Source organism: Podarcis bocagei (genome assembly GCF_964188305.1).
Source record: "Podarcis bocagei genome assembly, chromosome: 2".
Classification (NCBI taxonomy): domain Eukaryota; kingdom Metazoa; phylum Chordata; class Lepidosauria; order Squamata; family Lacertidae; genus Podarcis; species Podarcis bocagei.
Window position 1 is genome coordinate 66750958 of NC_138126.1, and position 21660 is coordinate 66772617.

Sequence of the window (21660 nt, forward strand, 5' to 3'; positions counted from 1 at the left end):
AACTTATGCATTCTTTGTACTATGATTTTCTACCTCACTCACCAGTTTGCATCAAAGAGATTTTGCTGTGGCGTCTGAATTGGACAAACTACAGTTATCATAAACCACAGTTTGCCTTCAAGCCAGAATCATTAACCCATTTTTATTTCTGGTGTGGGCGTGGACTATGACCAAAACATAAGATGGTCACAATACTAAAACTGGGCAAATGGAGGGGGGTGGGAGAGCACATGGCTCCAGAGATGATTTCTTAATCAGTAAGACAGCAAAGAGATGGTTCAAGCAGTAATTTCTCCCCCTTCAGTGCAATACCACAGGGAGAGACTTAGGGTGCTGTTCAATGATGCACAATCACCTGAAGATCACAACAATGAATGCCAACTTTCATATAGGAATGAGCCATCAGAGATAGCAAGTTATATGGAAGTCTGTTACCTCAAACACAATGTTTTAGTAGTGCCCGCGTATTAAGGTTGGATGAGAATTTTGTTCCATTTTAAAGAGAACCGATCTCATTCACACCTCATAGATCAATATACTGATTAAAACACAAATATCCTTCAAATTTCACACTTATTTTATAATGAGTTGTAAAATGTGTGCATTTAAATATGCATTCTGTGCTAAAGGATAGGCACAATAACTATTTGATACATAAATAGTTATAAATATAAAAATTGAGGGTTCAGAAAATGTTTATTAACTGACAAACTAACTTTTAAGCAGATTTAAATAGGTGGCTTTACTGAGATATTGCATTGTTTATGTGATTATCAAAGTTGAGATTATATTTTTTTGTACACCTGAATTTAAGGTAAACTTTTGTTTAAAAGATACATGGACCCCTGCAGGTCTACAAGATGCATCCATTACAAGTGTCTAGTAGAAAACTACAAGAAACAGTTACTTCTACTTACATCCACTCGGAAGTCTTCAAGGCGTCGGAATTTGCTGAGGTATTCTTGCAATTTGCAATCAATGTCCAAGTTTTTGGCTTTGGAATATTTTAAGAAGGCCCAAAACTTTTCAAGCCCATAAAGCTGCCCTATTAAGACAAGGAGCAAAACAGACACAAGTCAGACCCTGTCATCAAAGAAGTTTCCAAAATCTCTCATTTAGCAACAGTGGAAGGGAAAAGGAGGAAAGCTGTAACTATCAAGTTTCGGTAAAAAGCTGGAATGAATAAACAACGGCAATCTAGCCAAATGTCAGAATCGAACTCTTCTGCAACTACAAATTGCTGCACGTTAACAGTATCTAAACAGTGCTAGAAGCAGTGGTGCTGAAGGGAAAGAAGAGGATCAAGAAATGTGCCAGTCCTTTGCTGGAAGGGAGACTTCTCTAAAAGCAAGAAGGGTGATCATGTCCCCACAAGACAGGTTGCTGTAACATGTTCAAGATCCTTTAATAAAGATTTGGATACCACGCAATGTCCTCAGAACCCCCATTATATTAGGGGTCTGGAATCACAGAAGAATGTTTTTAGTCGAAAGACAGGCTGAACGATTCAAGGCATCATTCCTCACAGATCACTGCCACCGCAATGGCACAGAAGGAAGCCCCTGGAATACCAGCCAGTCAGACCCCCCACTTACCAGCTTCATAATCTTTTATAGTTTCTTCTTGGAAATCCTTAAATATGTCAAGTCGGAATTTCTTCTCCAGTCCATAGCTATAATATCTGAAAAGGCACTCCAGTCCATACCTGCAAGACCATGACATCCACCTCATCAACATTTGCCTCCAACCGTGCCCTTTTCCTCCCCAAGAGCCTTCCACGCTGCATTTCTCTTCCTGATTAAGTCCCGATAAATTACACATCTCATGTTTCCTGCAGAAGACAAGGGCTCCCCCATATTCACCCATTTAAGCTAGCCCACATTTCTCCTTTCCATCCTTTAATATGCAAGCCACCTTATGGTGGTGCTCTGAAGACACACCTGTACCCTTCCTTTGCATCTTCCAAGGCCAACTGCTTGAACTCTTCGTACATTTTCTTGTTGAAATGATCACGAAGGAAAAACGACCAGAATCTGAAGAGCGTATTCATCTCCTGGGACTGACCAATGCCCAGTCGCTTCCGCTCTGGGAAAGAGGCAAACCTCATAAGAACCAGCTTATGGTACACCCAAATTAAAACACTGCATCCTGTCCTGAAAGTGGGGATCATAAAATCCCCTGGTTCTCCATGATTCCATTGTAGTATCCCCCCTTTCAAGCAAAAAAACCCACTGGTATTCTATTTATTCCTTAGCACAGGGAATGCCCGATCCTTTTCCATATTGGAGTCAGGTATATGTAGACATTCCTTTAGTCTACGTCATCATTCTGCAAGGAGCAAAGACTAGCTACCTTTGAAACTATCCTATGACTACCGGAAATAGAATGGCTTTAAAATTAAGGAGAAACTAGATTTGCAAGGCTTCAAACATCATATAATATAACCAACTCAGTCACATTCTTGTCACAGAACTGTGTAGAACACAGATGTCCTTCCTCCAGATTACTAGAGTCCATGCCTGCTGTAGATCATGCAGATGTGCTGCTCACAGATCACTAAACTTCTTCAGAAATGCTGAAAAGCAGCTAAATTCAGCACCGGACAGTGTGATGCAAAACAGACCCAAGAATGCAAGTTTTGGATGCCATCTGATTATCTGCTCACATTTTGCTAGAGGAGCACCAGCTATTCCTGCTCTGGTGAGTCTATCATTCCCATTCAGGAAGTGTACTATATCATAAACACACAGTTCTAGCATTTGCCTTACAGTCAACTCGCATCTTACGCATGGGTTACGTTCTGGGGGTAGTGGGCATAGTCAGAATAACCCCTTGAAATCGCTCCTGCATAAGCAATCTTACCTTCTGGAGCCAGCATGCCAAACAGGTCATCCTCCATGCCCCCGGCCCTTCCAGGCTGCAGGAGGCTCTCACAAGATCTTGGACAGCCACACAAGATCTCACAAGAGCCTTTCAGAGCAAGGCAGAGCGCTTAAAAGTTACTCTCACATTGGGAAACCCTGCACAAAAAGCTTTCAAGCTCCCTGCCTTCTGTGCATTTAATTTGTGTGATTTCAACTGGCAGGCTTCCAGCTGCATAAAGCTGAAATTGCATGAGTTAAGTTACGAGTTGACTGTACTAAGAAAAATGATTGCTGTCTTCAGCACCAGCTTGACTGCTATCAAGGCCTGCATAAAAGCCAAGCATCTAGACAACTTCAAGTGTATCTATACAACTCACCATTAAGGCAGCGCCGGCGATACTTGTGGTAGACATGTTGTGTGAAGCCATTCTCCTTGAGGAGTTCATGGGAGGGGTGCTGGAACTTGGGCAAGGATTGTGGAGTGCAGCCATAGCTGCCAATGGCTGGTGTGCCTTCTGAGGGGCTGGAACTGAGCAAGGAGAAAACACTTGAGTCAGAGAAGCACTCAGAAGCGTTACTGAAGGATTCAGAAGGCTACAGAAATGACATAAGGTTCAACTAAACTTCAGAAGGGGATTTTCTCTGACTGCAAGCATGTTTCTGAGAAAATGCTGAAAACTAAGTTAATATGGAGAAGGGGGGTGAAAAAAACAGAACTTTTAAAAAATAAATCTGTTTTCATCTGTATCTAATGCCCCCCCTGCCACCTGTTTTAAAACTTCACTGAGAATTATCAACTGCCTGTCTTTGTAGTACCTTATGGATGCAGTTCGAGGTCTATGCTCCCGGGAATCCATCACCCAACCAACATGACATTCCATTGGAGGATTTGAACTGTGCCGTGTCTTCCTCTTCCGGGGCGTCTGTAAGAAGCAAGGGCTCAGTTGACATAATGGAGACTGGTATTTCTTACGGTCTCCAAGTCAAGAAGAATCCCAAATACACTGAGCATAATCACATGCATTTGGCACAGGCAAAGCTTTTGGTATGCAAGACTTACCTTGGCATCTATCAACCTGCCTTCCTTAACCACTGGGTAAAAACGGGGCGTCTGTGTTGGGTCTTTCAGTTGAGGTGTGCGAGGAGTCCTGGGAGTCCTGGCATTGCGATAGTTTGGGGATTCTGGCACAGTTGTTGGCAAAGATCGGGCAATGGTTGAAGGCTCTGGCACACCAAAGAGCTTATTTGCCAGAGCATCTGTAGGAACTAAAAAAAACAACACCAAAATCTCTATAGCTTCTCCTGCATATATGTCCTACATCCACATAAACACACTTCTTTCTGACTCTTAATAACCTGCCGCACGGGAAAATAAATTATAGTCAGGGCTTTATTTCCAGCCGGAATTCACTGGAATTCAGTTCTGGCACCTCTCAGGTGGGCGCCATAACCATTGTAAGAGAACAAGGGAGGAAGTTCATGGTGAGTTCTGGCACCTCTTTTTCTAGAAAAATAGCACTGATTATAGTAAATAAGTTTCCGGGGGGGGGGGCAGGGAGTGCTTTAAAAATAAAAAATAAAAGCACCACCAAAACGATGGATAAGGACTGTAAAGATAAGAAACATACTAGACTAACTTCCTATTTGTTGTTATTTTAACCAGCATGGTCATATGAACCACTGAAATATATACATATATACACACACGCACACTTCCTGTACAATATATACATAGATACAACATTAAAACACAGTATCAACACACACACACACACACACACACAAAATACAAACCGGTTTTTATATTTCATTCTCAATTAAATCTTTACAGTCCCAATTAAATATTTACATTTATCCTCAATAAATGTTCCCTCAGTTTTGGGGCACCAACTGCAAATCTCACAACTCTGAAGTAATTCTAGTTGCTAGACTTAACACATCCAAACTCTGGAATAACAGAGCAGAAAAAAGAATATGGAAATGTAACTTAAATGGTTGGAAGTGTTATTGGACGAGACCCTCCTGTAAGTGAAATGATAATGCCAAGCATTCTGCAAAGGGTTTTGTCTCCTACCTTGTTGGAACCTTGGTGGTCCTGGAGGAACTTCCTGATTTGGATCAATGGGAGGCTCAGGAGTCAAAGTGTCAAACTGTTCTCGGCTGATCATATTGACTTTCTTGAAGTTCTCTACTTCTTGCTGCATTTGGGGGAAGAAGGAATCACAGAGAAATGAAACACATATCTGGAGGTGGTAGGATACATAATAATAATAATAAATAAATAAAATAAAATATAGATTATTATTCCTTGTTTTTTCCCTCCCCACCCACCACTCCAGGAAATGACAAATCACAGGCTACATGTGTTAAAGAACAATGCACCAGTTTCAAGTGTGACAAAATCTACAAGCGAGTCCACTAGATGGTTGCAACTTTTAAAAAAAATCTGGTGAAACAGCCACCCACATCACACAAAACTTCTTCTGAGGCAAAGCTTTCTTCATCAGGAGACAAAGCTTTCATTAACAATCCCAGTCATGGAGAAAACCAGTCGGTCAGCTGAGACCCAACAATAAAAACGGGGTGCAGATTAGAAATAATTATACGTGGAACTCAGACATACTAGAGGCCACTGTATATTGAGTTGACTTAAGAATATATAGAGAATATACAGACAACAACCGTTTTGTGCAGAGGTTGCATTTCTGCCCTGCGCACATCTGTGGAGCACATGCAAGTCTGCTCTGTTATGCGCCACCACTTTTTGAGACCACTTCCGAGTTGCAGCAACTTGTGTGGGCTTTGAATGAGCACAAGTCATTGCCTGTAGGAGGATTCATTACGACTCAGAAATACAGACCCCCATGTGCAGAGTTTGGTAAGCATAACCAAGCCAAAATAGGTATGGAGATGGTAGACACATTTTTATTTTCGTAAAAGGAGCGCACAGCCTAGCCCTCCCTCGGGCTGTTATTTCTACTACTCCTCTGTATTTCCAGCTCACTTCCAGTACCACACCCTACATTTAAAGTACATGGCTTAGCCTAAAAAATTCTGGGAACTATAGTTTACCCCTCCCCCACAGCTCCAATTCCCAGCACCCACAACAAACTGGTTCTCAGGATTCTGTGTGGGAGAAACCATGTGTTTTAAAAGTCTGGTGTGCATACACAGCCAGAGCCAGAACAGGGAAAGTGGGGCAAGAGCAATCAATTATGGGAAGTTGAGCCAGAGGAGGAGAGATGGTTCTGCATATTTCTCTCCCATGTTTTTCATTTACAAGAAGGTCTTGCACCCACAGGCCAGTGAGGCCTGTAGTTACGGTAACTTGCAATTTCAAATTGCACTTTAGGAAACACCTTCTAGTAATCTGTAAATGCTCCACAAAGCCTCCTTAGGCAGCCATACCTAACATAATTCCTCTCTGTGAAGCAAGAAGCAAAATGTATAGTATGCTTGGTCCTGAACATCTTTTTGTAAAGCCCGCCCGCAAGTAGGAAATACAGAAGGATTCTCTGATTTGCTGCAGCCAGCACTGAACAGCTGCAGTTCCTTCAGCAGCAACTCTATGTTCCCATCTCAAACATCTGCCACCAGATCATCCAAGACAAGCCTTAATAAGGACTGCATATTTAAGTTGTAGATCTGTGTTTAGTAGCTGATCTTTGTATGCTCTCAAATGTTGCAAGAACTCCCTCTGGGAAGCAGCTGAGCAATTACCTCTGGTAGCTATTCATTTCTGAAAATAAGAGGCACCACAATCCGCTGGCTGGTAAGCCTTAAAGCCCTTCTTCCTTACCCGGATTACTCAGTGGAAAAGTGAATGGCATTTGGCATGTGCTCAGAGGCACTGTTTCACTGAGTGAATACAGATTCCAGAGCTAGAACGAGCAGGGTTCAAATAAAGTCTTAACAAACAAGTGGCATAAAACTGCAAGGGGTTGAGGAGACAAAGTCCTTATCCAGTATGTGCCTATGGACTACAGTCATAGAATTTTGCACCTAAAAAGTCAGCTTTGCCAAAATTCACCATCCCAAGCAAGAGAAGATGAGACAACAGCACAACAGAAAGTCTTAAAAGCAATTGCTCCAGAGAGGAAGACAAGACAGCACGTGAAAGCATTTGAGGCATAATAGGTTGCAAGCACAATGGCAGCATAAAAGCTGAAAATTAAGGGCCAGTTTAAACAATACATCAGAAATGTTTGGGAGGGGAGAATATTACCTGTTTGGTACTACACATACTCAGAAGTATATAAACAGAGTATGCCAAAACATGTTAGTTTGTCAGGAACCAGAAAGCCTGCAATGCAAGCATGATAACATGGCATGCACAAGTACTGTCAATTCAGATTCTAAACAACACATTGTCAAAACTGCACATGTATTATTTTTCAGCAAGTCCAGAATCATCTTTAAAACTAGGCCTAAGTAACAAAAAAGCAAGGCATGGGTGTGATGCAAGGTGGAAGGAAACAATTACGTAGTGTGAAGACTCCTTACAAATAGGTGGTGGTACTTATTGTTTGGAATCCATAACCAGGGTTATCATATATTATACATATATTGAAAAAGATACAATAAAAGAAACTGAACAATACTTTCATACTCAAGATACAAGCATATAGGAACATAGTTAATGACTGCTGGTTCCAATTCTACTTTCATCAGTCACTTCCACACAAAGGAAGCAGAAAAAGGTAGCAGAGGCAACTTGCATGTTAGTCATGTTCCAAGGGCAAACAGATGCTTGTCAGATCCACTGCTTGCAATGCTCCCAACTCAGTTACATATAGGTGGGTTGGCAAGTGATTTAATACTTTTTGCGCAAGGCACAAGTAATATTATCTCATAAATTGTGAAAATTGAACTAAAAATATGATCAAGACACAGTACACACAACTCCTTTTCCCGCTCTCAGAACACAACCATTTTTGTTTGCGCTAAGGTGGTGCACCCCTGGTTCTCACCTTTATCTGAGAGTACTCTGGCTCAAACTGCTCTGTCCACAGGTCCTGCTCATAGTAGTACAGCCCATCATTGATCACCTTAGCCAACTCTGAGCTCATCTTCGCCCTGGATGTGTGGTTGCCCGTTCTATCTCCCCCCGGATGCCGGCGTAGATAAGGGGGTGTCTGTGTTACAATCAAAATCTTATTCACGTCTCTGTCATCAATTTCGTAGTCTGAATCCTCATCTGACCAATCTGTAAAGGTGTTTTTTCGGCCATCCATCTGTTCCATCTCCTCATCAAACATGAAGTCCAGCTCCTCAGGTTCATCCTGATCTTTCTGCTTCACTGGCGTTTTGGATTCTTCTGGTTTCTGGTTTCAAAATAGATAATGCTGTTAAGACAGAAGCTGCTGGGACACTGATCACAGAAGACTTATCTAGGGGATCCTATGCAGCAAAACAAGACAGGCAAAGGTTCAACCTCAAAACAAAGGTCAACGCCTAACAAACCAAACACACCCTAGTCACATAAAGCCCAGCCCACCATATGACCATCTTCCACCCATCATGATCCTCCAGGCACAGCAAACCTTCCATAGATGCTCATCCTTCAAGCATAGCAAACCAGCCTTGGGGCCTTAAAGTAGAACCCTGGACAGCTATAACTCCAAGAGACGTGAACCAGCATCTAAACCTCACAAAATTCAATAGTACAAATTACAGAAAAAGGATAGATGGAATTATGATGTAGTTTGTGTGAAGGAATAACTCTTTTGGGAAAGAGCAGAAACACCATCTCCCTTGACACAACTAAGGGGAGAAAGTGCCACATAAACGCTCTAGAACAGGGGTCGGCAACTATGGCCCGGGGGCCGGATGCGGCCCACCAGGCTCGTAAATCCAGCTTGCAGACCCTGCCGCCCGCTCAGTCAGTCCCCGCACTGAGCTAAACCGGTGTGGCATTTCCTTGAAAAGAAGCCGCGGACGCCTCTGGGCGGGCAGTGACGCTGGCGCGGCTTCAGATTGGAAGTTCCTGCAGCCAATCCGAAGCCTCGCCACGCACACACTGAGGTAAATCTGGCGCGGCCATGGATGGAGAGGCGGGCGGGCGGGCGGCAGGTCTGAGCCGTGCCATGGGCATTGTGACGGGCGCATCGTGGGGCTTCAGCTGGAGCTTGGCGCGCATGCTGGCCCTGTGCCTGGCTCAGCGCTGCTGCTGGTGGCATGCTCCACAGCCGAGCTGGAGGATGAGCTGCATACTGCCTGCCTGGCGCTCTGCATGCGCTGCCTGCCCACAGACCTGGCCTCGGACGATGGGCCACAGCATGTGGTGCATACGGCCTGGGAGCTCCACAGGGACAGGCTGATGGAACAGCTGCTGCTTGTCAACAATGCTGGTGAGCGGGTGGTGCTGAGACGTGCTCCTGAGCACATGCAGTGTGTGTTCCTCCTCCAGGTCCAGAGGCAGCTGCAGGACCGGCTTGCAGGGTATTTCTATCTTTCAAATATAGTCTGGCCCCCCACAAGGTCTGAGGGACAGTGGACTGGCCCCCTGATGAAGAGGTTTGCTGACCTCTGTTCTAGAACCTCCTATGTCTTCTGCCCAGCATTAAATGTGTCCATTTGTAGGACTGACATACATGAGGATGTCAGCTAAGGTAATTCACCAACTACCTTGGGTCTGATTGGAGAAGGCCTAGGCCTCTTCTTCACTTCAATCCATGCTTCAGAGTCCAAGTCTGGCAGGCTGGCAGAAAGGCCTTTGGGCATTGTCTTCAGATTACTAACTTCCTCTGTCTTCGTTGGCACAGGACTAGCAGAGCGGGGAGACCCAGGAGCAGATTCTGTAACATGGTATTTTAGTAAAAGATAAATATCTGTACATGCAGGCAACAGCCCTTTACAAAACACCCACAAGGATAAGCCCGGTGCTGTGAATAGCATGTGCTTTGCAACCGAGTACGGGTGGCAACTTTCACCTCCCTTTACAGAGCTATCATGAACATTTGAGATGAGTGGAAGAGCTTTGGCTATTTACATATTTTCTACTTAATTTGTATTAAGCACTCATGAAAAATTGTTGGTTCTATTATATGATGCTTAGAATTTTTGCCTGAGCCTTCCCTGGCTAATTATGATATTCAGTGGCTTTCCTTTCACCAGCTGAGACTCCCATTTCTCTACAGGGAAGAATGCTAGAAATATATAAAATGTTTTCACCACCTGCCTGAAGCACAACACAGAAGGGGCCATTCTAACCATCCTTGGGAAGGAGTTAAAAAATGAGAGCGCTATAACAACAACAAATGCTTGTATCTCCACCTAGCGCACCTGCCTTGGTGGTGCAATACATGGAAGAGCTATGCTAAAGATTACTGTAAACTGATGGGCAGGTTCATACAGAAGCTGTTGAAATATCCTGGCCCCAAGTCACTTAAGGTGTTACAGTTATTAGCCAGCACCTTTATCTGGACCTAGAAATCAACTGAAAGGAAGTGCAATTTTAATGGTCAGAAAAAATGAGCACCAGAAATTAAGTTAGACTAACCAATAACTACCAAGAGTGGTGGTATCCAAGGGGGGCTTTGTCAATAAAAACCTTACAACTGTTTCCTTTAATGGAGTTAGAAAGCAGCTCTCATCCAGAGAAGCATTAACAGTCTCTGCAATCCAAACAGCCAGCCCTCCTCTAGCACTTTTACTCAGCGAAGATGTATATGGATTTAAAACGCAAGTGGTTGGTCTCAATCTTCAAAGCAATTTGCCCACATCCTCAAGCTCAATATTTAAGTCACTAAAATAGCAGACGTCTTAGATCAGGTGTTCTTAACCTGTGGAGGTCCATGGAACCCCTAGGTGGTTGATGGAGGGCTTCAGGGGGTGAACCAGTAACATACAAAAATTCCAATGCAAAAAATAAGTTGTTTTGTGTGTATGTGTATTTTTCTGGGGAGGCGTTCCATAGTTTTCATCAGATTCCCACAGGGGTACATAACCCCAGAAAGGTTGGGAACTGCTGAGCTATAGATTCAGCTCAGATATAAGCAATTTTATTGGCAAATTATTTTGTCAACTGGCCACAGCGAGCTGCCTAAGGTTCCTCCTCTTTACCTTGGGGACTAGTATTTAATATTCCCTTCACCATTTAAAACAGCTTTGCTGGCCAATACTGTGCTCATCAGGCATACACCAAGAACAAAACAGAACACAATGCCTGCTCAGCAACACACAACACACTCAACTTGAGTGTGAGGCATAGGGCTGTACCTTTCAAGATCTTGATCAATTATATTTCCAAGAAGCTCTCAAAGCCAGCACAAAGGGAATCAGACATTATTTTTCTTAGAAGAATCTGTCTCCTAATGGATTGAGATCACCCATTATCTACATGACTGGATAGCAATACAGTCGTACCTTGGAAGTCAAACAGAATCAGTTCCGGAAGTCCGTTCGGCTTCCAAAGTGCGGCTTCTGATTGGCTGCAGCCAATCGGAAGCCCCATCGGATGTTCGGCTTCCAAAAGAACTTTCGAAAACCGGAACAGTCACTTCCGGGTTTCAGTCGTTCAGGAGCCAAAACATTTGAGAACTAAAAAACAGGATGTACACATTACATGTTCAAGAAACTCTTGATAGAACAGTGCAGTCAACTTTGTGTGCACGTGTTAGTTAAGCAAAGCTGAAGTTTTGCTAACCATTATACAAGATACATAATGGTGTCCTGCTCTCAAATTCATCACCACCAACACAAATAAAACTGCTTGGATAGAGTTTCTAAAACACTATCAACAGACCTGTTTCCTTTTGGAAGCTTTGCCTGGGCACAAACTCTGGGCAGTTGATGAGCTGAGAGAAGTCAGTCTGTGCATAGTCTGTCATGGGAGGGCCAGGTAAAGGCCATTTTTCTGGTTCTTCCTTTCTCCTGATTTTCTGATCCACAATCTCTACCACTTTGCTGTCTTTCAATGCCTGAAAAACAATCACTGTCAGCATTAATACTAAAGTAAGATACCCTTCTCCCTTCTCTTCCTCCCACATACCCTCTCCCTACTCCCCACAGAAACAGAGACATATATTTAATACTGCATATAAAGTTTCACCTTCCTTTTTCTCCAGACCATTGTTTGTTTACAAAAAAAGTTCTCTAACACCCTTGATTGTGCAGACAGAGAAATCCCAGCAGAAGTATGCAAATAATATCAATGCAGAACAGAGCTGCAAGCCCTGTTTTACAGCTATTTAAAGCCTCAGTCTTCAAAATGCAACTGCATCCTGAAAACTGCAAGCATGCAGTTGGCAGAATGCATGAACTATCTTTTGCATAACTGCAAAGAACACAAGTCTGCTTAGACATTTGCCACTCTGTTTGATCATCTTGCTCTGAGGTATATCAGGACATGCCCAAGGGTCTGAAAAGCGCATTTCAGTCTTGATTGCCCAGCATTCCACTACAAGTAGCCCAAATAAGAAACACAGGGTAATTTTTTACCTTAATTATGAGGCCAACATCTGTAGTCAAGGCCTGCACCCGGTGGAAACTGGCAATCAGAGTGATGGGAAGAAAGCCTTCTGTATCCATTTTCCGCCTCAGGAAAAAATCTCGTTCCAAGTTGTCAACACTGAAGTAGTACTCTCTGAACACAGCAAATAGTAGACGATGAAACAAACACACACACACACACGCACCAAGTAACACTTAACAGAATAAATACCTCTGACCTCCTGAAAATTCCACCCCTCTTTCTGTTTACTAATACTTTACAAAAATAGGTACCGTATTTTTCGCTCCATAAGGCGCACCTGATCATAAGGTGCACCTAGTTTCTAGAGGGTGAATTCAAGAAAAAAAATATTATTTAAAGGAAGTGCTGAGCAGAGCCTGCATGCATCCCAGGCTCTCAGCGCTCCCTTTACAGAGCCGCGTGGAGTGTGTGTGTGGCTCTTGGGGGCTTTTCCCCGAGGAGGGAGAAGGGCAGCCCATCAATGACCTCCTGCAAAAGCCAGGGATAGCCGCGTGAAGCCTCCGCAGGGCAGCGGGATGAAGGCTCCCCGCTGCCCTGCGGAGGCTTTTCGCTGCTGAGGCAGAAGCTAAAACAGCTAGAGGGAGCACTGCGCAGCGCTCTCTCTAGCTGTTCTGGCTTCTGGGATAGCCTGCCAAGCCTCCGCAGGGCAGCAGCGAGCCTTCACCCCGCTGCCCTGCAGAGGCTTCGTAGGCTACCCCAGAGCTGCTCAGGAGCTTATTGGGGCTGGCGGGGGAAGCCCGGGCTTCCCCCACCAGCCCCGACAAGCTCTGGGAGTATTCCCCACCTCCCGCAAAAGCCCGCAGAAGCCGCTCACTCTTCAAAGAGCGCGCTGCTCTTGGGGGCTTTTCCCTGAGGAAGGAGAAGGGACTGAATGGCTGCGTCAGTCCCTTCTCCATCCTGGGGAAAAGTCCGCAAGAGCCGCACGGAGCTTCATTTGCTCCATAAGACGCACACACATTTTCCCTTGCTTTTTAGGAGGGAAAAAGTGTGTCTTATAGAGCGAAAAAGACAGTAATACCCAAGCTTTCTTTCAGCACTGGATGCTATGGGGAAAATTCCAGGACCATAGCTCAAGAAATGTCCACATGAATAAGTATATATATATATTTTACTGTATTTTCAATATTTTTAGGCCCCCTTTCAGGATTATTTTCCCCAGTATGAAATACAATAATTAAAACCATTTGAACAACAAACTGCAACATTTAACAACATAATCTAACACACATTAATACATCTATCATTTTAAAAGATTCTAACAGAATCCTTTAATATCAACAATAAAATATAAAACAAGCAGCAGAAAATCCCCTGAATACTAATAAAAATATTGATTCAGCCCTGCAGAATGTATTCATGTGGGCAGAAGAAAACTCATTGCCTCCTTTCTTCTCTAGTTTCAAATAAAACTAGCCCAAACTAAGCTAATTCTGCATGAGTAAAAGAAGCTGAATGACATTCTAATAAAAAATAACACCTGAAGGACGCAAATCCTGAATTCAGCTGTTCCAGGATTTGGTAAGTAGTCCAACTTGCATGTCATGCTCTAACTAATGGGCTGCCAACTTCTGAAGTCTGTGGGAACCAAACACTTAGGGACATCTCTGTTTAGCTATGCAGTGCCCAGGGAGTCCAGGCTATCCCTTGAAGGGGAAAGCAAGGCTATGAGTTTCCTCAGGGCAGCCAATCTCAATTCTACCAGCTCTCAATGCATGAAAAAGGTGATTCATTCTCTTCCTCTACACATTAGGACAGAGTGCAGATGCTGAAGGTGTAGGGTGCAACTTCCACCAAAAGGCAAGCTTTCCTTTTCTAGGAAGCAGGCACTACTACCACTGATTCAACAGAGGCATTAGCTGGCATCAAGTACAATGATATGTTTCCAAAGAGGCAATTTATGTTAAAGGCTGCTCATTTTTCCTGCTAGAGTCTTAACTGTAAGTGCAGGGCATGGCTACAGAGACTGCCACCGTTGATTCAGGGGCCAGCAAAAATCTTGCATATTTCCAATTGGCCACCCTGTTATAAACAGCTGTGTTTATAGGCTGTGATGACGATACAAGAATCCCCATTCTATCTACTTTTACTTTGTAGAACAGCAAGAATCAGGATGAAGACCATTGTCTTTGCAAGCACAACTCCCAACTTTTAATTTACTACAAAAGGTATGAAACTAGGTACAACTCTTCAAAAGGCAAAAACTGTTTGGTTAGCTACTCCTAAAATCAAAACCGACACTTACATCTGCCGTTTGATGTAGTCCTTGAGCAACTCTTGGTCAACACTGTACAGCTCAGTGCTACTGATGTTGTCAAAATAGTAAGTGATATTACTGGTGTATTTCTGAGTGCGTGAGCCATCAGAGCCATCAAATTTCCGGTAACCGTACTGATAATCAAAGTGAGCTGCAGGGGGGAAGAAGCAAAAGGAAATTTCTTAAGACCTCAACTTTTCAAAGACCACTCTACGCTGTCAATATCCACAGATTAGGAGAACCAGGCTTGCAGCAGCCTAATTTAGGAACTGGAAAAGGCATTGACGTTTTCTTTTGGAAAGACCATTTTAAACAGAATTGCAATGCAAGATCCACAGAAAATGTGCATCTAGCACTGGTCAAGCAAAACAAAGTTGCACTATATAATAGCAGAGGTTCACACTGGCCACTTCTTGAATGACTATTATATTTGTAATACATATTCGAGAATCTATAAAAAGTCTGTTTTCTTAGTGTAGTAGCTTTTTAGTTCAAAATACTCAGTTAGCTAGTATGGTTGCATTTCCAGTGGCAGTAATTTACACAAAATTTACACAAACATGAACAATGCTCTTTAATGGCACATTTATTTTAGTGCATCTACTCAAACTGTGCTGGGTCACAGTCCAGCCAAAACAATGCAGTTGATCCCTAGCCATTGATATTCCAAGTGGGAAAAGAAATTTGTTGTCTGCCAGCTCTTTATCTATAGCATCAACCACATCCTGCACACAAAGCCACAATTATAAAAAATATTACGGTCTTATACGTACAGCGAGTACCTCCTCTTCCTCGCCCTCTCCCTCGTCCCCGACCACGGCCTCTGCCCCGGAAGGAACCACGCACAGTTGCTCCCTCACTCTTGACACTAGAGGTTTCATCATGGTCAGGCCAAGTTCGTTCATGTTTGTTATCCAGATGCCAACCTGAAAGAGAATATTAGAGATGAGCATACCCCTAAGAGCTGTGAAATGCTTGGGAGATGCTGGTTGAATCATGGAGGGCTAGTGGATTCTATCTCCCTCATACACGTTATGCAGACAATGACAGAGGCTTAGCCAGAGAACAAACCAGTTCCTTGAATGAAGTATGTAAGAATTCAGTTGGGAAATTATTTTGATTTTTTAAAAAGAGTCAACACCACCACCACCACTCAGAAGTATCAGTAGCATGCACTCATCTACTTGTAAGGGAACTCCCAGTCAAACTGCTAAGCCTTTGAGGCTATGCTGCAGCCCACATGGAAATTAGAAGCCTACCCTATGAAAGAGCTGAAGGAACATGACAGCCTGAGCATTACGAAAAATATAATTAAAAAATACATTACCAAAAATACCTTTTGAGTCACTTCGGTTGTTGGAAGGGTGCCGGTGCTGATCATTCTGTCTGTTGTTGCGAGAAGCTGTTTTGTCTCTTGGTACCTCAGACTTCATGTCTATTTGCAGAGGGACCCATTTGTGTCTGCTACCTGCAAGGCATCAAGGACCGGCTGTTACAAATCTTTATAAGTACAAAACATCTCACCCAGGAAGGCACAAGGGGAGAAGGCACATCATTCAGGTCTTCATAACTGACCTTAGCCAGCAAAAAGTGTAAAGAACATAATAAAAGTTCTGCCGGATCATACCTTGGACATACCAAACGTCAGCCTTTACCAATGTTGTGCCCTTCAGAAGTTTGAAACCACAACTCCCATCGGTCCCAGTTAGCACAGCTGGGCCTGATAAGAGTTGTAATCCAAAGCATCTGGAGGGCATCAGCTTGATGAAGTCCCTGAGATCCCAGACCACTGTGCTTCAGCACTTTCAAATAAGTTTCTTCTCACCCTTCTTCTTCTGAGCTGATTTCTGGTTGTCATCATCTCCATTCTTCTCCTCCCCCGATTCATCTGACCGGGCTTTCATGTTCTCTTTACCATCGCTCCCTTCCCCTTTCTCCTGCTCCTTCATGTTTTTCTTAATAGGAACCTTCCGGAGAGATTGAGGCTTGTGTGGCAGCTGCTGAAAATGACAATCAGACATGCAAGCTGGGAATCAAAATGGCGGTTGAGCAAAGGCGGATCACAACTGACACAGCAAGTTCATTTAGCTTCCTGGTGTGCTCACAATCACACTTGCATTCACAATCACTCTTATGAGCCCACCTGAAGAGCCTAGAAACCAAGAACAAGAGAGAGCTCCAATTCATGAGCAATAACTTCTTGATAAAGCACGACTTCAAGCCGAAGTAGTTATTGCATAGTTATATAGGAGCAGCATGTTCCAAAGTTAAGAAGGTTACAAGAGCAAGACTTTAGTCAAATTAGAAGGCAAGTGAGTACTTCAGGCACATGCACTGCAGAATGAGTCCCAATGATTTCTGAATGATACAGAAACCAGACATGGTAAGTTTGGTGAATGAAGACAGGGCAGGACACCAGACCCAGAGAAGGGGCTGGCTGACAAGAGATAATGATGCTGGAAAGCTACTGCCAAAGGGGAGGGAAGCCCAAAAATAGAAGTATGCTTTAAGCACTTCTGCATCTGTGCTGTGTCCCTCTTTGAGTGCTTATCCCACCCACCATAAAGCCATACAGCAGACAAGGCACTGGCTCCAGAAGCCTGGCTTGGTGCTAACCAGCCCACCTGCTTCATCCCCTCGTAAGAACAATCCCAGGTTTGCCTGAAGGCTTGGTAAATTTACCTTCTCCGTTGTGGCCAGATTTTAGAATGGGCTCCAAGCTGATGTCCCAGAATAGCACCGCTGAGCTAGGGAGCATAGTGGGCAGGGAAACCCTAAAAGGAAATCATCTGCCTGGGATCTGTAATGAGCTATTCCTGGCTTTCTCCTAAGCAGAGATTTAGCACCCCCAAAAAGTGTTGCTCAAACTGAACTCTCAGCAATATGGGGGGAAACAACAGACTCTGTGCCGCAGCATGAATTCTCATGTTTCCACACTTCTTCACCCCTTCAAACATTCACCCATGCATACATCTTTAGGCATACTTGACCAAATACGCTCATGGTAGGGGAATATCACTTTAATTTATGGCATGTTGGTACACCACATGAAAGTAACAGTAAGAATGTACAGGTAAAATCGAACAAAAACACATTTTTGCATATGTGTGCACGTGCGGGGTTTTTTTTTGGGGGGGGGGGGGGTAAAAGTAAGTATATTCTTGCCTTCCTTTAATTTAATCTTTAAAAATATAGCACTTTTTTCTTTTAAAGGAGATGAACTTGAATATTTTTAGTAAGTATACTGGGGGTTGTTCAAATAGCTCAATGCTGTAGGGTTTGCAACAACAAGGAAGCACTCAGCAGGAAGAGCACAACAAAGAAGGGGATGGAATGTGACTCCTAGAAAATTGTAGCTTACCTGATAGGTAAACTAATTGTTCTTTCTTTCTTTCTGAACTTTATCAGTGGCGGGTCAGTTTGTGCTCATGCATAGGAAGAATTGGAAGAATAGGAAGAATTGGAATTTATACCACAATTTGAACCCTATTTGCTTCCTGGTGCTTCCACTGTGTTTTTAAACAAATTGTCAGGAATATTTACAGTGGTACCTTGGGTTAAGTACTTAATTCGTTCCGGAGGTCCGTTCTTAATCTGAAACTGTTCTTAACCTGAAGCATCACTTAAGCTAATGGGGCCTCCTGCTGCCGCTGGAGCCCGATTTCTGTTCTCATCCTGAAGCAAAGTTCTTAACCTGAAGCTGAACTTCTGGGTTAGCGGAGTCTGTAACCTGAAGCGTATGTAACCCGAGGTACCACTGTATATGCCATCCAATAACCAACTTATCTGGGCAGCTTATGCAGCACCAAACTAAAGTTCAAGGAGAAAATGCAGAAAATTGGTCCACCTGCAAAACCAAACTGAAAATCACTTTCAAGGACTAAGAAGAACTAGATAAATAAATGCTGTGGAGAGAATGGGAATTCCCTGGAAAAAGAAAATACACCCTTTAATCTTTGTCATTTTATACAAAGCACCATGTTGCAATTCTGCTATCACAACATCAGCCAAAGGAAAGTTGGCTTTCTCCACTTAACAGAAGCAGAGACAGTGGTAAATTCCCAGCAATTGAGAATCTGGCATTGAAAAGTGACACTTTGCCCACTGAACAAAGGGTTATTCTTTAACTTGCTTTGTAACTGATTTGCTGTATCTTTTTTATTAAAAAAACAACAACCTTCAGTGAGTAGGCTTGAAGACCTTTTGAGGATGGATCAGGAAGAAGACTGAGCAGCAGCTTAATCCAAACAAGATGGAGGTGTTGTGGGTAGGAATCTGGAAGTCTTGAACAGAGGTGTTCAACCTGTCCATGATGAGATTGCACGCCTCCTAAAGAATCAAGTTCCCAGTTTGGGGGTGCTGCTAGATTCCTTGCTGTTCAGGTCCTGATGGTACTCAGGAATACCTTTTACCAGCTTAGTACGGTACACCAACTGTGGCCCTATATGGAGAGATCAGACTTCACCTAATTTATCCACCTATATGATATATGGCCCCTTCATGGATCACTGCCATGGATCACCTTACCAACAAAGGTCCGTATAGTTAAAGCCATGGTCTTCCCAGTAGTGATGTATGGAAGTGAGAGCTGGACCATAAAGAAGGCTGATCGCCAAGAATTGATGCTTTTGAATTATGGTGCTGGAGGAGACTCTTGAGAGTCCCATGGACTGCAAGAAGATCAAACCTATCCATTCTTAAGGAAAACAGCCCTGAGTGCTCACTGGAAGGACAGATCCTGAAGCTGAGGCTCCAATACTCTGGCCACCTCATGAGAAGAGAAGACTCCCTGGAAAAGACCCTGATGTTGGGAAAGATGGAGGGCACAAGGAGAAGGGGACGACAGAGGATGAGATGGTTGGACAGTGTTCTTGAAGCTACAAACATGAGTCTGACCAAACTGCGGGAGGCAGTGGAAGACAGGAGTGCCTGGCGTGCTCTGGTCCATGGGGTCACGAAGAGTCGGACACAACTAAACGACTAAACAACAACAAATGATATATGGATTGGACTACTGTAATGTGTCCTACATACAGAACTGTCTTTGAAGACAGCACAGGTGCTTCAACTAGTATGGGATGTGGTTGTCCAGGGGGTCACAAGATCAGAACCCATTATACCAATTTTGTATTAGATGAACTGGTTACCAGTGCATTCCCAGCCCCAATAAAAAGTGTTAGCCACTACTTTAAAGCCCTGAAACTAAGTAGGCTTAGGTTCAGGTTACATAAACGACTGCCTTTACCTAACAGGGACTGTTGGTTACTGAAATAATTTTGTATGAGTATAAAGCCCGCTTCCAAAATGCCGATTCATTTTAAGCACAGCAATGTAACCTGTTTTATTTACTTCTACCTCTTTCCATCAACTATGGATATTGTATGTTTATCTATCTGTGTGTACATTAAACCACCATTTTAATTGAGCTTTCATAATTATGTGATTTATTGCATCCAATAAACACTTTCAAACAGTAAATTGAGGGATCACCGATCTTTGGAGGCAATTAAGGCACCATTCCCGCCCCCCCCAACCCCCCATTTTTCTCGATTTTCGTTACTGGGTGTAAGGGGACATAGTTCTTACCACCCTTTTACTTCCCTTTCAACACACACACACAATAATCTGAAGGGATTTCTTACTCTATATATACTTCTCAGCTTTTATTTAACGGGCAGAATTTAAGGAACACTAAATAGGCACTGCATTTATAGAAGGGTGCAAATGTTAATCCTGATGCACTGCAGAAATTTAAGCCTAAAGTTATTCTGGGTTGTATCCCACTTAGTCACTGCAACACAACCCCCTCTTCTCTCCTCCCCCTGCATCATCCCCAAATCTGCTCTAGAGGGATGAGGGAACCGCCAAGAGTAGTTTTTGGGCTGTGGGAACACACAGAGAATAGGAGGTTCCACTGTGCAAGAAGTTGTTCTGCTCACACAATCACTTAGTTGGATATAACCCTGACTCTAAAAACCTTTTTTAAAAACCTTACTTCTAAACTAGACAAACTTTCACAGTGGTGCCTAGGCATAAGAAAGATATATATCAAGGCTGCAATTCAACACAGTTACCTAGAGTAGGTCTCATTTACCGTATTTTTCGCCCTATAGGACGCACTTTCCCCCCTCCAAAAATGAAGGGGAAATGTGTGTGCGTCCTATGGGGCGAATGCAGGCTTTCGCTGAAGCCTGGTGAGCGAGAGGGGTTGGTGCGCACCGACCCCTCTCACTCTCCAGGCTTCAGAAAGCTCTGCGCAACCCCAGGGAGCCCGGCGAGACTTCGCGCCAGGCTCTCAAGGGTTGCGCAGAGCTGCCTGCATTCCAAAGCCTGGGGCGCGCTGAAGAGCACGCCCGGGTTTTGTGCAGCTCTCCGCAAGCCTGGGGAGACCGGCGCGGCTCCCTAGGCTTGCTGACAGCAGGCTGTTCTGGGGGCTGGGGTCGGGGGAAGCTCGGGCTTCCCCCGTGCCTGGGGGGGGGAATAATTTTTTTTAAATCCCCCCCCAAAAAAATTGGGTGCGTCCTATGGGGCGAAAAATACGGTAACTTAATGGGACTTCCTGCTCGGTAGACATGAATAGGATTGTAGTGCTACCATCATAGCAAGCCACTTCACTACAAGGAAATTCCCAAAGGCCCATGGAATCCTTTGCTTTTGCACAGAACACTATTTGTTCAGGAACCCTAGTCATCCGCAATCATGCCAAAGAACAGAAGCACCTTCCTTCTCAAGTCAGAATGGGTGTTTTACCTGGACACTCTTGTGAGCTATTTCTCCTGGTGTTGGCCAGTTTGTGGCATCCCCAAAGTCACCAACCTAGTAAAACAAGCAGAGATATCAAATCAACAGAGTATCATATAACAAGGAGTTCCTCTTTGTAAAACTGCAGTATTTCTCCAGCAGGAGAACTTTTCACCTCCTTTAAAAATCCATATTAAGCACCTACTATTTCCGTCCTTTTTCATGGTGAACTACATTTCAGAGGCCATGACAGAGTACAGTAAATGGGCAGCGCCTAATCTTACATTCTCTAGAGAAGGGGTAGCTAGCATGATGCTCTTGAGGCG

At 43.7% G+C, this 21660-nt stretch overlaps 1 protein-coding gene and 1 long non-coding RNA gene across 5 annotated transcripts in view; both read right to left on the reverse strand.

Annotated features, from left to right (window-relative positions):
• LOC308580037 overlaps window positions 1–21660 on the reverse strand; it is a 93636-nt gene that overhangs the window by 7918 nt on the left and 64058 nt on the right. The gene's annotated exons all lie outside the window — the stretch shown is intronic.
• The window catches only part of LARP1 (La ribonucleoprotein 1, translational regulator), a 68842-nt gene that overhangs the window by 7918 nt on the left and 39264 nt on the right, over window positions 1–21660 (reverse strand). The window contains exons 3-18 of one of the 4 annotated variants that reach the window (XM_081181109.1): window positions 21344–21409; window positions 16419–16590; window positions 15921–16061; window positions 15367–15519; window positions 14582–14744; window positions 12306–12450; window positions 11611–11785; window positions 9492–9661; window positions 7835–8188; window positions 4939–5062; window positions 3925–4130; window positions 3681–3787; window positions 3242–3393; window positions 1941–2085; window positions 1596–1705; window positions 918–1045 (exon numbers count right to left, since the gene is read on the reverse strand). In XM_081181109.1, coding sequence (XP_081037235.1) covers window positions 918–1045; window positions 1596–1705; window positions 1941–2085; window positions 3242–3393; window positions 3681–3787; window positions 3925–4130; window positions 4939–5062; window positions 7835–8188; window positions 9492–9661; window positions 11611–11785; window positions 12306–12450; window positions 14582–14744; window positions 15367–15519; window positions 15921–16061; window positions 16419–16590; window positions 21344–21409 — 2511 coding nt within the window. Of the gene's footprint in view, window positions 1–917; window positions 1046–1595; window positions 1706–1940; window positions 2086–3241; window positions 3394–3680; window positions 3788–3924; window positions 4131–4938; window positions 5063–7834; window positions 8189–9491; window positions 9662–11610; window positions 11786–12305; window positions 12451–14581; window positions 14745–15366; window positions 15520–15920; window positions 16062–16418; window positions 16594–21343; window positions 21410–21660 lie in introns of all 4 variants that reach the window. The other 3 variants (XM_081181108.1, XM_081181111.1, XM_081181110.1) reach the window with 3 other exon arrangements.